General features: G+C 40.7%; 1 protein-coding gene across 2 annotated transcripts in view; it reads right to left on the bottom strand.

Moving 5' to 3' along the window:
* Window positions 1-14,310, bottom strand: part of SLC30A9 (solute carrier family 30 member 9) — a 39,394-nt gene that overhangs the window by 8,488 nt on the left and 16,596 nt on the right. For both annotated transcript variants that reach the window (XM_064149195.1, XM_064149194.1), the window contains 8 exons: window positions 13,027-13,129; window positions 10,440-10,495; window positions 9,170-9,305; window positions 7,605-7,644; window positions 7,112-7,183; window positions 6,290-6,397; window positions 4,829-4,994; window positions 366-495 (listed from right to left, as the gene is read on the bottom strand). In XM_064149195.1, the coding sequence (XP_064005265.1) occupies window positions 366-495; window positions 4,829-4,994; window positions 6,290-6,397; window positions 7,112-7,183; window positions 7,605-7,644; window positions 9,170-9,305; window positions 10,440-10,495; window positions 13,027-13,129 (811 nt within the window). The remainder of the gene's footprint in view (window positions 1-365; window positions 496-4,828; window positions 4,995-6,289; window positions 6,398-7,111; window positions 7,184-7,604; window positions 7,645-9,169; window positions 9,306-10,439; window positions 10,496-13,026; window positions 13,130-14,310) is intronic.

Below are 14,310 nucleotides of genomic sequence, written 5' to 3'. Positions count from 1 at the left end.
TGACTGATTCTATGATTCTAAGCCCAGAACTGTCTTTATTACAGAAGCACATAATATGATTGATGTCGAAGGAGGCTGTGGGTGTAAGGTGTTCATGGCCAGGCCTTGAGCAACCTGATCTAGTGGAAAGTGTCCCTGCCCACAGCAGGGGGGTTGGAACTAGATGCTCTTTAAGATCCCTTCCAACCCAAACCATTCTATGATCCCACGTACGTGCTAGCACAAAATAAAAACATCTGCAATCCTACACATTGAAGAAGTGGAATACATCTTGCCTACTTGAAAATCTTGGGTTTGGACATACTTGAAATTGGAAAGTAAAGATCAAATACCAGAAGTTATAAAATTATTTCTTTCAAACATACTTGTAGCAGCTGTTCAATGTCTTGCTTTTCCAGGTAAGAACGAGTAACAACCCGTCCATCAAAGTCTACTTCTGCCTTGAATCTCACTTTGCTCATTCCCATGTCTGTGGCTTTAACATCATGAATTGCTCTGAAACACACAATTTTAAGAGAAAATGTAGAACAGCACAAAACAAACAGCTAGCTAAGTTTGACTTCTGATCTTACACATCCTGCAATTCCAGAAGGCCACTGCTTTGGATTAACGCATCCTCGGTTTGCCACCGTGCACTTCCAGTAAATACTGATTCATATTGAACTGGTTAGAGCAGCTCCACAATTAGCTGCTGCACCTACACATCTGTAAGTGGCTCCCTGTCATATGCATGGCACTACTTCAACCTTCAGTACCTTCAAGGAATAATAAGGGATTGTCAATTAGCACAAGCATGCATTGCAATTCCAGAAGTGTCCTTTCCCAGGTAACTGTGGTTTGGAAAGGCATGACCTCTTGGAAAGTTTGGTATTCAGTTGCATTTGATATAGGAACAAGTTAAGGATATTGTGTTTGAAACTCTTTTTTTTTTCAATCATATTCAACTATTAATCATGACTAATCCAAATACAGCAAAGAGCTGTTAGGAAATGCTGGAAATTTGTTTATTTAAAGGTTCATAACAGACACTGGAACATGAATATTGCAGTATCTTTATAATTTGGGCCTTTGAAGACTTCTGCCTTCCCATAGCATAGTTTTGTTCCAGTTTGTTAGACAAACTCCAGTGTGAATGTAGGTAATGAACAAGAAGCCCTCTGTTTTTCAGAGATAAGAAGATATGAAGCAAACTCAGCACTCAGGCATACTGGATGTGAAATAAAATCACAGCATATCAAAATACATTACACACAAAACCAAACCCCCCCACAAAACCCCAAAATTAAACCATACAATAAAACACTCTAAGGTGTTTCCTAATTTGATTGGTTACAATTTTATCTTCAAAGCCAAGTGGACTTTGTAACTGTCACTGCAGACTAAGTTTTCACATTTTCTGTCAAGGCCAGAAAAAAAAAGCAGTGACTAAAATATGGGACATGAACAGGAAGAAGTAGTCCTGAATTATTTCTACTAACACTTCCAAAGTGTGCTAGTTTGAGCTTAGCTGGGATTATTTTAGTGAGAGGAATTACATGACAGGCTGTGAAAAGGAAACAATGCTGATGTCTACTTCACTCAGAGGCTTGCTGAGATGTCCAAAACCAAGAACACAAACACAGATAACAGAGTTGCTCTCTGGTTTTTGGCTGCCTCCCTTCGCTCTCTAACCTGCTAATCCTTCTGCCTCCTAATTCCTCTGGCTGATTCTCCAAACTCACCCTGAACATAAGGCAAAGTCTGGGATAAGGTGGAGGGGTGGAAAGGAGGTGGAAGGGTGGTTGGGATGCCTTTCTGGGCACTCTGGATTCTGGGAGGGCTGCTGTGTTTCTGTGTTACTTTTTAACTCTATATCTGTCTATAGCTGTATAGATTGTAAATATTTGCCTGTCTATTGTGCCAAGCTGTAAATAGAAAGCTCCATTCCCATTTCCAGATCAGCTGAGTCTAGTTTGGGTGATTTTCTTAAGTGTAGGGGGGGCAGGTAACACCCAAACCATCACAACTATCTGAAGTCAGCTATAAAGTATTTGGGTTTATTAACAGAAAAATGCAATTTTAATACAAATGTTACTCTTCAATGAAGCACACTTGATGGACACTCCTAAACTTTTTTCCCCCCGTTCATTTAATTAAGTTGTGCAATTCCAGACCATCTTTAAATTTATTATTGTATTAAGAAACTTTACTCTTGCCAGACAGAAATGTTTCTTTTTATCTAGATGCTTATAAACCAGAACTAAACTCATCAAGTGGTGCAGGAAGAAAGTGGAGGGCATATATTTTAGAAGTGAACAATAGCTGACAGAGAATAGGATGAAGGAATTTAAGATGAACAGTCACAGGAAACGTTCATGGAATACCTCTTGTAATATTCAGGATAGAGGAGGGGTAAGCATATTAAAATAGAACTAGAATCTGAACTAAATATAGAAGCACCAAAAATACATCTTAGTAAACAAGAGATTTTAAAGAAAGTAGCAGCTTACTGGTAGCAATAAAGAATTTCCAACTCAAATCAAATTTTAACAGCTATTTTGTGGGAAGCTACCAGCTCAAAATAGTATTAAGTGGAGTAACCTAACGATCATCAAACCTCTTTCTCACACAAGAGGGTATTTATCTAATGGATGTGGTTCAGTGAGGTTTACTGAAGAGAATCTGCAGCCACCTGATTCAAAAATGTTGATGACATATCAAGTGCCTATCAGAGCTAAGCAAGAAGATAACAAGAGATATTTGAGATTCTTATTAAGCAGCAACCTGATAAAATGCATTGGAATGATGCACATTCTGTAAGCGTGAAGAAGAAAATCCTACCTTACTGCTTATAACCTGTCCAGGAAAGATAAGACAGTGAGTCAGGCATGGAAAAATCACTAATCATTCAAAAATACAAATGTGCATGGGAAAAAATGTAAGCTACAAAGCTTGCTCATGGAATCATCTGGATGGCTAGCAGACATGAAATTCAAACAGGGTAAGGAGCAAGTTTCACATTAAAGATTAATTTGTCAAGGGACATCAAGTTGCTGGGTTTGAGTCATCAGCTGTAATATTTTTTTCCTCCTCTCCAAACTAGAATGACAGACTTGCCAGTAGCACAATAGCTGTTACAATGAAGTAAAAATTAAAGATGAAACTGTAGTTTCCAGTACCTGAAGTGGGCCTATGAGAAGGAGAGAGAGGCTGTTTACCAAGGCCTGGAGTAACAGAATGAGGGGCAATAGTTTCAAATTAGGGAAGAGCAGATTTAGATTGGATGTTAGGAACATGTTTTTTACCATGAGGGTGGTGGAGCACTGGAATAGGTGGCCCAGGGAGGTGGTTAAGGCCCCCAACCCTGGAGGTATTCAAGGTAGTGCTTGGCAGGCCTCTGGGCAGCCTGATCTAGTTGAGGATGCAGAGGAGGTTGGACTAGATGACCTCTAGAGGTCCCCTCCAACCCAGACCACTCTATGAGGCCTACAACTACCTGAAGGAAGACTGTAGCTGGGTGAGGGTTGGTCTCTTCTCCCACGCAACCAGCTAGATAACAATGGGACACAGTCTCAAGTTGTGCCGGGGGAAGTCTAGGCTGGATGTTAGGAGGAAGTTGTTGCCAGGGAGAGTGATTGGCATTGGAATGGGCTGCCCAGGGAGATGGTGGAGTCACTGTCCCTGGAGGTGTTCAAGCAAAGTCTGGATGAGGCACTTAGTGCCATGGTCTAGTTGATTGGATAGGGCTGGGTGCTAGGTTGGCCTGGCTGATCTTGGAGATCTCTTCCAACTTGGTTGATTCTATGATTCTGTGAATCTGTCACTAAGAACAGTTTACACCTAGGTCTTGATCACATTCCACAAGAACAGAATGTGGACAGTCTGTACCACATCCACCATTCAGACTGATGTCACCACATAACCGAGTTCAGCTACTGGCATGTGAAAATTTTAACACCATTCTATTCCAAAATATGAATCTTGTTTAGCTTCTGGAATGAAGGGCCTGTTGTTCAGACCTGCTGTTTGCAACAGATATGATGCAGCATTCTGTCTCCTTCAAGTGTTCCAGTATTAACTAATGGGCCTGGATTTTTTCCCCTTCAGAACTCAGTAATGAATATGAAATTTAAATAAAGCACTAAAATATTCCAGTTTATTCATACAGGAGTATGTTTTCTTCTAATCTTTATTCAGGAATGAAGTGTTTGGCCTCTAAATCAAGGTTAATAGTGTTAAAGCTAAAACAGCTTCTTAAGAAGCATTTAAACAAGATTTCAGAATTACAATGAGCTCTAAGTTTATTTCACTACAAACTGTACATTGCTAGAGAAATTAGCATTGAATTCATTATGTCAGCCTCTAAAACACAGAATCTATTACATCATAATGCTACTGCAGCCCTTCTCTACCAACTGCTACAATAATTCCAGACACTGAATAGTAGTAGTGATAGAATTTAAATATGTAAGTGCTAATAAACTGTAAAAGCAGCATTACAATAGCATTTAAGTGCTTGCATCTTATGCTGTTGAGGATAGTTTTAAGTTTGTGATGGTTTTTTCATCAAGTCATTGCCAACTTCTGTAACTAATGTAACTGTTAAAAGATATTTCCAGTTTTATTTCAGCTGTGGGACATGAGAGGTACAAGCATCCACTTACTGTAATTGTTAGCACAGAAATAGAAGTTAGTAATGATTAAGATTCTACTCTAAAGAAGAGCCTACTCTAAAAATAACCAATCTCACCACATTTCCCTCATTTAAAGTGTTTGTAGTGGTTATGCTAAATGGTATTTTCTTGCTGTTTGTTGTCCTTAGTCGAGATTGAGCTGTAGAGACTCTTACCTTACTACAGGATCGCTCTCCAGTAGCTCAGTGAGTCGCTGCAGCTGCTCAGGTTGAATGGATCTTCCCAGCAGGGCTTCAGTGTTGGTGTAGATGAGAAACGCTGAGACAGTTCCTAGTAAGGTTCCAACACCTAGAGATCCCACGCTGTCATAGTAAGGGTTTCCTAAACAGGACATGCCAAATTAGTACCATGGAGCATTTCTACAACATATCAGTGTGGAGCCTGAACTATCATCTGCTAACAGTATGGAGTTTAAGGTTTGTTTTTTTTAGTTTTTGATGGGATTTTTATTTTGTTTTGGTAGAGTTTTAAGGCACTGCCAATTGCTTCCTACTGAGGAACAAAATGAAGCTGGAAGAACACAAGTTTCCAAGTCCCTCCTGAAGTAGTTGCCATACATATCACCCTACCTGGATCAGTTAGGTTTGCCAGACTGTGGAGGAGCAGCTATCATAATCTGAAGACAACACTCATACCACTACACATCAAAAGGAAGGAGAGAACTGCTTCTTTAAGTCCTCCTTACATGCAAATGGAGATGCAAACCACTGAACAAGGAAGCTCAAGGTATGTAATCCCACCATGGTACAAAGTGATTCAAGTAGCTGTCTACAGTAAATACAACTTTAGTGAAAAATACCTTTCTCTGTGTGATAAAGTAGCTGCAAAGGAAGTGAAGACCCTTCTGCATGTACTTATTCATATTTAACCCCAGCATAGAATCATATGATTCTATGAAGACCCTTCTGCACGTACTTATTTATACTTAACCCCATCAATCATAGACAAATGAGAAAACAACCCCAGAAAATCCAACAAACAACACAACAGAAAACCAAACCAAAAAATAGCAAACAAAAAACCCACCACCACACTACTTTCAAGTATTTTTAACTCGAATCAAAGAACAGAATAAGCCTCCAGAAGCTCACACAGTACAAGCATCAGAAAAATATCAGAGATGTATTTCAGTCACAAAATCACAGAATGATAGAGTTTAGCAGGGACCTCTGGAGATCATCTAGTCCAACCACCCTGCTAGAATAGGATCACCTACAACAGGCTGCACAGGATGGTGTCCAGGTGTGTTTTGAATGACTCCACTGATGGGAGACTCCACAACCTCTCTGGGCAGCCTGTTTCAGTGCTCTACCACTCTCAAAATAAAGAAGTTCCCCCTCATATTTAGATGGAAATTCCTATGTTCAAGTTTGTACCTGTCCTGTCATTGGGTACCACTGGAAAAAGTTTGGCCCCATGCTCTTGACATCTACCCTTTAAGTACTGATAAGCATTAATAAGATCCTCTCCTCAGTATTCTTCTCTCTAGACTAAAAAAACCCAAGTCCTTCAGTCTTTCTTGGTAAGAGATGTTCTAGTCTTAAATGCTCTGTGTTCATATCATGCACAGGAGGAAATTCACACTCTGCTCGCCTTGGTTTGGGGCAGAATTTTACCTGTCAAAGACGTCAGACCCATACAGGTAGCAGCTACGGCCACGCTCAGAACTGCTGCAGCATCCTCCAGTAACACCACATTGGTGCTAGGATCACGACTCTGCACAACTGTGTACACACAACAGAGAAGAAATGACTTTGCTTTGGAAAGCTCAGCTTCACTACACTATGCAGAGTACTTAAACTATGCTAACATCAGCAAATGAAAAATTCCTGGAAGTATGCAGGTGTAAATTGTACTTATGCACACACTTCATAAACAAGCCCTGTGTCAACTATGGAATCAAAGAACCATAGAGACAGTCAGGGTTGGAAGGGACCACAAGGATTATCTAGTTTCAACCCCCCTGCTATGGGCAGGGACACCCTACCCTAGAGCAGGCTGCCCACAGCCTCATCCGGCCTGGCCTTAAACACCTCCAGGGACAGGGCCGCAACCACCTCCCTGGCAACCCATTCCAGGCTCTCACCACTCTCATGGTGGTACTCCAAAATGTTTGTTTTGAAAGTACTCCAAAATGTTTGTTTTGAAGGTACTCCAAAATGTTTGTTTTGAAGGTACTCCAAAATGTTTGAAGAATTTAAAGGGGCATTTTCCTGGAAAATGCAGGCAGTTTAGTACAAGGCTCTAAGTAATGTTCCTTACAGCAACACAGTTTTCACCTTCTTTGGAAAACGTATTTGTTAGTAGACCAGAAAACAGATTGATAAAGCAAGGAGACAGGGAAAACAGAAAAAAATGCTTCTATTGTGATGAAAATAGTGGTTAACAGATTGTGGCTGGAATAAGCACATATACCTTACTGCTATCACAACACATACCATATTGATAAAATGACAGCCCCTTGGCTCGAGCACTCCTGCGGATTTCATTGATGGCAACAAGAAGAGTAGCTGAAACAACACCAAAGTAGTTGCTGAAGACCATTAGAGGCAAAAACAATTGTTTTCACTTTGAAAAGAGGAAGCAACAGGTCAAGAAAGCTCTGATTAGTAATGCTTTGAATGACCAAGCTTAATATTAAATTACCTTCTTTTCTCCAAGTGTTTCATATGCAAATCAGAATAGTTACATTAACTGAGAGTTTAATAGCAAAAAGGCATTCTAAGTGTACTTTCCAAAGGATGTATCCTTCAACTTCTTATACAGACAGGGAAGAAAAAAGGTTTTCCCACTTCTCTGCTTACAACAAAAGTATTTTCAACAGAGCTCAAACATTTTACTGCATAAGCAAGGCCAAATTATCACTGTAATTACATTGGAGTCTTAAAGATGATAAATACTTCAAGAGAAATATTTCTTAAAACTGCATACCTCCTTCAGACACCAGTGACCCTGCTAAAATGCAGTATGCCTGTGTGGAAACAAAAAGGACTCAATTAGTATGTTATATGTATGTTTGGACAGATCTTTTCCATCACAGACTATCCAAATGCAGCATTCCAGAACCTCATTACCCACTGTGCTGTGTAGTTGTCCCTAAACCAGAGGCAACCAACAATTATGCCATCAGTTGTAAAACAGAAAAGAACCACTTCTTGGGAGGTTTGAAGGGAAGATGCAGGGTTTAAAGAACAGGAGTTTGCTACAACATCAGCTACAACTTAACATGAACTGTTAGAGCAAGTCTAAAGGAGGGCCACGAAGACGATCTAAGAGCTGAAACACCTCTTCTGTGAAGACAAGGTGGCAAAGTTGGGATTGTTCAACCTGGAGAACAGAAGGCTCTGGGGAAACCTTCTAGCAGCCTTTCAGTATTTGAAATGGGCTGGAAAGAGAATTTTTACAAAGGCATATAGTGACAGGATAAGGAGTAATGGCTTCAAACTAGAACATAGATTTGGATTAGATGCTAGGAAGAAAAATCTTCCCCTGAGAGTGGTGAAGCACTGAAAGAATGCTGCCCAGAGAAGCTGTGGTGGCTCTAAGACTACAGGTGTTCAAAACTAGTTTGGATGGGGCCTTGAGCAACTTGGTCTAGTTGGAGGTGACCGTGCTCATAGCAGGAGAGGTTGGAACTACATGACCTGAAGGGATATCGTGGAGAGGTTGCTGCTGGTCTGTTCTCACGGGTAACTGAAGGCAGAACAATGGAGAATGGCCTCAAGCTAAAACTGAGTAGGTTTAGATTGGATATTAGGAACAAGTTTTTCATGGAGAGAGTGGTCAGGCACTGGAATGAGCTGCCCAGGCAGGTGGTGGAGTCACCAACCCTGCATGCGTTTAAGGGTCATTTGAATGTGGTGCTTAGGGATATGGTGAATCTTGTAGAGTAGGGTTCTAGGTTGGACTTGGTGATCCTGAGGAGCTTTTCCAACCTGGATGTTTCTGTGATTCTGTGACCTTTGGGTCCTTTCCAAGTCGAACCATTTTATGATTCCATAAAATGAGGAGTGACCTCATTGCTGTCTACAACTACTTGAAGGGAGGTTGTAGCCAGGTGGGGGTTGGTCTCTTCTCCCAGACAACCACCAATAGAACAAGGGGACACAGTTTCAAGTTGTGCTGGGGGAGGTATAGGCTGGATGTTAGGAGGAAGTTCTTCACAGAGAGAGTGATTGGCATTGGAATGGGCTTCCCAGGGAGGTGGTGGAGGCACCGTCCCTTGAGGTGTTCAAGAAAAGCCTGGCTGAGGCACTCAGTGCCATGGTCTGGTTGACTGGCTAGGGCTGGGTACTAGGTTGGCCTGGATGATCTTGGAGGTCCCTTCCAACCTGGTTGATTCTATGATATCTTTTTTTTTATAAAAACACATTAAAGGGGGGTAGAGTTAACTGTGTTTGGATTCAAACTGATTCAAAAAGTGGATTTCAGACTGTGTCATTAAGTTTCTATTAAGTCACCAGCATTACATACAATATTAAATAAGGTAAGCTTACCCAGAGAAGAGACTCTATAGGATGAGGCTGGAGTAAACCTATGATCCCATGATACCAAGAAAGTCCTGCACCCATCATGAAAATACCAACCCCACTAATTAGGGAGGCAATGTAGCGCATGTTTGTGAAACCATACCTAAATGAAAACACAGACAGTCATTTAGGAGAATAAAATTCTGTCTCTCTGGAAATATAACCTCTACAAGGCTTTTTTCTGTTGATTTTCTTATGTCTTCAACTGTTATCCTATGACTGGACATCTATTTAAGACAAAGCTGCTGAATTCAAGCCAATCCAAGGGCAAAAGGCAGCCAGTCTACATATTTTATAATACTTATTTCAAGGAAATAAAATCTCTGACACCTTTAGGTAGTTCAGCTAACTGCTGACATTCAACACCTGTCATTTTGGAGAGCAGTAGGAAGAGATAAAGCAGTATAAAAAGTGTGCCTCAGTTCCTTTGGTTAACTGCTACTACAAACAGTGAATCTCTTTAGTACCATGAAAAAATACTATTATACAGAAGTCTATATGGAGGAAAAAGAGGGGGACAAGTGAGAGAGGAGAAGAAGATGCAATGATTAATTTAGATAAATTGAAGATTAACATTTTTTTTTATTACTTGACACTAATTTTTTTAATTAGACATATTTTCAATTACTGCTGACAGCATGAATGACATGCCCAAGCATGAATGACATGCCCAAACATGTGAAGTGTAGAGCAAATCAATACCAAGCAATATCAGCTTCTAACTTTCATGAAACGCTGAGAATTTATTAACAACATCCCTAATACTCAGATAAAAACAAAGAGTAGTTTAAGACAAACACATCTCCTTATGGCACAAGTAGCTGCCTTGCAGAAAAGCACTTTGTTGAAAATAGGAAGAGGAGAATATTAATTAAAAAAAAACAAATCTTGGCATTCAGAGGAGAATGGTTTAAAAAACAACCAAATCTATCCATTGGAAGAGGTAGGAAAGCCCAGAATAACTTAGAGAAATAATGTCAATTAAAATAACACTCAGCAGAGAGCACACCAAAGAAAAAAGTAATCATGAAATGTAAACATGCATCAAGGCCACTGAAACAACTCAGTCAATTTGGAAGAAATCCCTCTTCTTATTTTATCTATTGTAAAATCAGAAGCAATACATTTTAGGAATGATAGGAAATGAGAGATTAAAAGAATAAAGTGATGCATAAACAAGAACTAATCTTACCCTTACATATAATTACGAAAATCATTATTTACTCAAAAAGCTTACGGATGACTAGGGTCAGGTGTCCTTGCAGACTGACTGATGCCCAAAGCTAGCAAGGCCTATTCAGGACAAAAGGAGAAAAACACTGGTTAAAACATATATATATATACATATACACACATTCTGCATTAACTGAACTTTAAATATGCAACCTGCTGATCTAAGGATATGTTTCATTACTGCTATTTTATTAGACCTGGCATACAATCCTCAGAATCTGTCATCTAAATCTATCACTCTCAAAAAATGTATTAATTACATGCATATATAGTATATATAGGTAGATAGACAGACAGACAGGGTATGTATATAGTGATATGGGAAAAGGGATAGAGAACACAGAGTGTAGAAACCTAGTTAAATCATTAACTGTGTCGTCGTCCCTGGGGCAGTTCAAGGCAAGGTTGGATGTGGCACTTGGTGCCATGGTCTAGCCTTGGGCACTGTGGTAAAGGGTTGGACTTGATGATCTGTGAGGTCTCTTCCAACCTTGGTGATACTGTGATACTGTGATACTGTGATCAATCAGATAAACACAAAGGAGGTGGGTTAAGCTTGAGAAGGTCTTGAAACACTCTCATGGAGAAGAAGAATACTGTATTCAAAAATGAGAACATTGGAGACTCCAGCCAAGAATGTGACCCACAACTGATGCCAAGCGGCCAAGAGGTAGAGAAGTCAGAGTGAGGAAGACGTCAACCTTCCTCCCAAAGACCCCAAAAGGTGACCACCAAGTAGCAATGAGCATGCATGAAGAGGTGGGATGTTATGGAAACGAGTCCCAGGAACTGATTGCAACAACTCCACCTATTCCCAGAACTAACTGTACTAACCCTACCCCTGTACTGAATATGTATGATTCTGTAGCATAAATATTTAACCTGAACAAGGTGAAAGTGTGCAAGGGCTTTGGAGGAGGACTTCCCCTTGTCACTCAGTGCTGATTAAACAGATCTTTCCTGATAACACTCTGCATGTTGTGAGGTCTCTTTTGCCATAAGTCAATATATATATATGATTCCTTTTGCAGACACATTATACAGAGGCTCTGGCAATGACATACTACATTTGAAGTACTAATTTTACATCTCTTTCAGCAGTGAACTTTTGTGTTCTCCAAACCAAACAACACGTAAAAATATTTTGAAGGAAGAGATAAAAAGCTCTTGTGATCTAAATAGTCTATATGGAATATATTTAATTGAGCATGTATTTAATAAGTGTCTCTTCTTCTCCAGTTTCATGAAAACTGTACATAACAGCAACACTGCTTTGCAAGTGTGATTTGTTTTTGCTCTGGGAAGCTGAAATAGTACACACACAGAGAAAAGAGGACATTTCCTCCTACTGCATGCACACTGAGGGTATCACAGTCTGAGCTGGCTTTGTTATCTGAATGACTGTAAAGAGAAATTTACTAATCACAGAATGTTAGGGGTTGGAAGGGACCTTGAAAGATCATCTAAATCCAAACCCTCTGCCAGAGCAGCATCACCTAAGGCAGGTTTTGAAAGTCTCCAGAAAAGGAGATTCCACAACTCACCTTGGGCAGCCTGTTCCAGTGTCCTGTCACCCTCACAGTGAGAAAATTTTTCTTCATGATTACATGGAATTTACTATGTCTCAGCTTCCACCTGTTGTTCCTTGTCCTGTCATTGGGTATCACCAAGCAGAACCTCTTGGCACTCACCCGTTACATAGTCATGAACATGAATGAGGTCACCTCTAGGTCTCCTCTTCTCCAAGCTAAAGAGTCCCAGCTCCCTCAGCCTCTCCTCATAAGGAAGATGTTTCACTCCCTCCACCATTTTTGTGGATCTGACCTAGACTCTTTCAATCAGCTCCCTCAGGTCCTTCTGGAACTGGACACAATATTCCAGATGTGGCCTCACCAGGGCAGAGCAAAGAGGGAGGAGAACCTCTCTTGACCTACTAACCACGTCTCTTCTAATAACCCCAGAACGGCAAGTGAAACACTAAAAAACACTCTCCCAGATGAAACTGTTTAAAAAGCACTTTAAAGACTGTTTTGCCTCAAAATTATTTAAATGGTCACTATATTAAGTACTAGGGGGTTTTCTCCTTCTAGGAAGCCCATGAACCATACCAGAACACAAAAATAAACACAGGTAATGAACATGAAGAGCACTGTAAATACACAAACAAGCAGAGTCTGAGGATTATTTTTAGCAAGACTTGTGGCTAATCAACTTGGAATTTTTAGGCTTCTCTACAACACTGATGCATGAGCAAACTTTGTAAAGAAAATGTAGTTCATAGAATCTTTAGAGTGGTCTGGGTTGGAAGAGACCTCCAAAAATCACCTAGTCCAAGCCCCTTTGCAGTAAAAGCAGAAGCATCTTCAACTAGATCAGGCTGCCCAGAGCAATTCTGCCAGGTGTTCCAGTCCTCCTAAACAAAATACTGTTTCCATTTCACTGGTGTTTATTATTTAGAGTATAATCAAACTAAGAAACATTGAGAAACTGAATTACTGCTTCCAAGGGTAATACAACTATTATAAGTATCTGGTTTTATTCCTGAACAACTATTACAAAGGTTAATTTAAAAATCACTTTAAAATACTCACCTGGTTACATGTATCTGCTAAAGAATGTATGGCTTCTGAAAACATGCTTGCAGAACCTGTGTAAACCCAAGCAAGTAGCTTAAAGAAAAAATTCAACCCATTTCTGAAAGAAAAAAAAAGGAACAACAGAATATTTGATCTTTAGTATCTTCAGCAAAACCACAAGTGCTGTGTAATCATGCATCGCCTGCCACTAAGTGCTGAAACCAAACATCAGTTTAATCTTTAGCTGCCTGTACACACAGCAGAGGCATACAGATGTCCTTTCAGTTAAGCTTCATATCTAAAGATATACAGTTTAGTTAGCAAAACTTGTTAACTGCTAAGCAGCTGTGAAAGTCACACTTCCTGAAAACTACAGAATCACAGAATTATTGGGGCTGGTGTAGACCTCTGATCATCAAGTCCACCACACTGACCAGACCATGTCCCTCAGTGTCACATCCAATCTTTCCTTAAGTATCTCCAGGGACAGTGACTCCACCACCTTCCTGGGCAGTCCATTCCAGTGTCTAATTGCCCTTCCATCAGGAAGTGCTTCCTAACATCCAGCCTAAACCTTCCCTGGTGCAGTTTCAGGCCATGCCCTCTCATCTTGTTACAAGTTGCCTGGGAGAAGAGCCCAATCCTCATCTTACTACAACTTACCTTGAGGTAGTTGTAGAATGTGGTAAGGTCCCCCTTGAGTCTCTCCTCCAGACTAACCAACCCCAGCTCCCTCAGCTTCTCTTCCCCAGCCTCGCTGTTCTCCCCTGGACCTGCTCCAGCACCTTAATACCTCTCTTGCAGTGAGGGTCCCAGAGCTGCACACAGTGCTTGAGGTGAGGCCTCACTAGTACCCAGTACAGGGGCAGAATTACACCCCAGTCCTGCTGGCCAAGCCAAGATACCATTGGCCTTCCTTGCCACCTGGGCACACTGCTACCATCACATTAATTACCCAGAACAACTAACTGCCTACTAGTGGGAGAATAAAAACCCTTAACTACTTCGTTTTCAGTCCAGGCTGGACTGGATGATCTTGGAAGTCTCTTCCAACCTGGTTGATTCTATGATTCTATGAAATAGACAAGTTAAAAAGTAATGCAGAAACACAACAGCCCTCCCAGAAACCAGAGCCCCCAGGAGGGGCTCCCAACCACCCTTCCACCTCCTTTCACTCCTCTACCTGATCCCAGAGTTTGCCACATGTTCAAGCTAAGTCTGGAGAATTGGCCAGGGAGGTTAGGAAGCAGACAGATTAGTTAGGCAGCAAGTTAGAGAAGTGCATGCAAACAGAGCCAG

Source organism: Pogoniulus pusillus, chromosome 9 (assembly GCF_015220805.1).
Source record: "Pogoniulus pusillus isolate bPogPus1 chromosome 9, bPogPus1.pri, whole genome shotgun sequence".
In the NCBI taxonomy this organism is placed as follows: Eukaryota; Metazoa; Chordata; class Aves; order Piciformes; family Lybiidae; genus Pogoniulus; species Pogoniulus pusillus.
Note: the sequence above shows the minus strand (reverse complement) of the source record. Positions and strands in the feature narration are given on the sequence as shown.